Source organism: Ceratina calcarata, unplaced genomic scaffold, assembly GCF_001652005.2.
Source record: "Ceratina calcarata isolate Rehan_Ccalc_2016 unplaced genomic scaffold, ASM165200v1 scaffold18851, whole genome shotgun sequence".
In the NCBI taxonomy this organism is placed as follows: Eukaryota; Metazoa; Arthropoda; class Insecta; order Hymenoptera; family Apidae; genus Ceratina; species Ceratina calcarata.
Window position 1 is genome coordinate 1 of NW_017140349.1, and position 347 is coordinate 347.

The 347-nt window shown below is 46.1% G+C and overlaps 1 protein-coding gene across 1 annotated transcript; it reads right to left on the reverse strand.

Annotated features, from left to right (window-relative positions):
- Positions 1 to 14: 14 nt before the first annotated feature.
- On the reverse strand, positions 15 to 343 carry LOC113463913 (putative ankyrin repeat protein RF_0381; the record flags this gene model as incomplete). Its single annotated transcript, XM_026811100.1, has 1 exon — positions 15 to 343. A coding segment is annotated over one exon (329 nt), but the record flags the coding sequence as incomplete, so codon positions are not given.
- Between the last annotated feature and the right edge of the window lie 4 nt (positions 344 to 347).

Genomic DNA, 347 nt, shown 5'->3' on the forward strand with positions numbered 1-347 from the left:
CAGCAAAATGAAGCGGTGTCCGGCCAGATTTAGTTTTCAAGTTGACATCGGCACACTGATCCACGAGGATTTGCACAATGTCTTTGTGTCTCTTCTGAATGGCATCAAACAACGCCGTTAATCCACTGTCGTCTTTGGCATCTACGTCAGCTCCTCTTTCGAGTAGCAACCTGCAAATTTCTTCTACTCCCAGTTGCGTAGCAAAATGAAGCGGTGTCCGTCCAGATTTAGTTTTCAAGTTGACATCGGCACACTGATCCACAAGAATTTGCACAATGTCTTTGTGTCTCTTCTGAATGGCATCAAACAACGCCGTTAATCCACTGTCGTCTTTGGCATCCACGTCC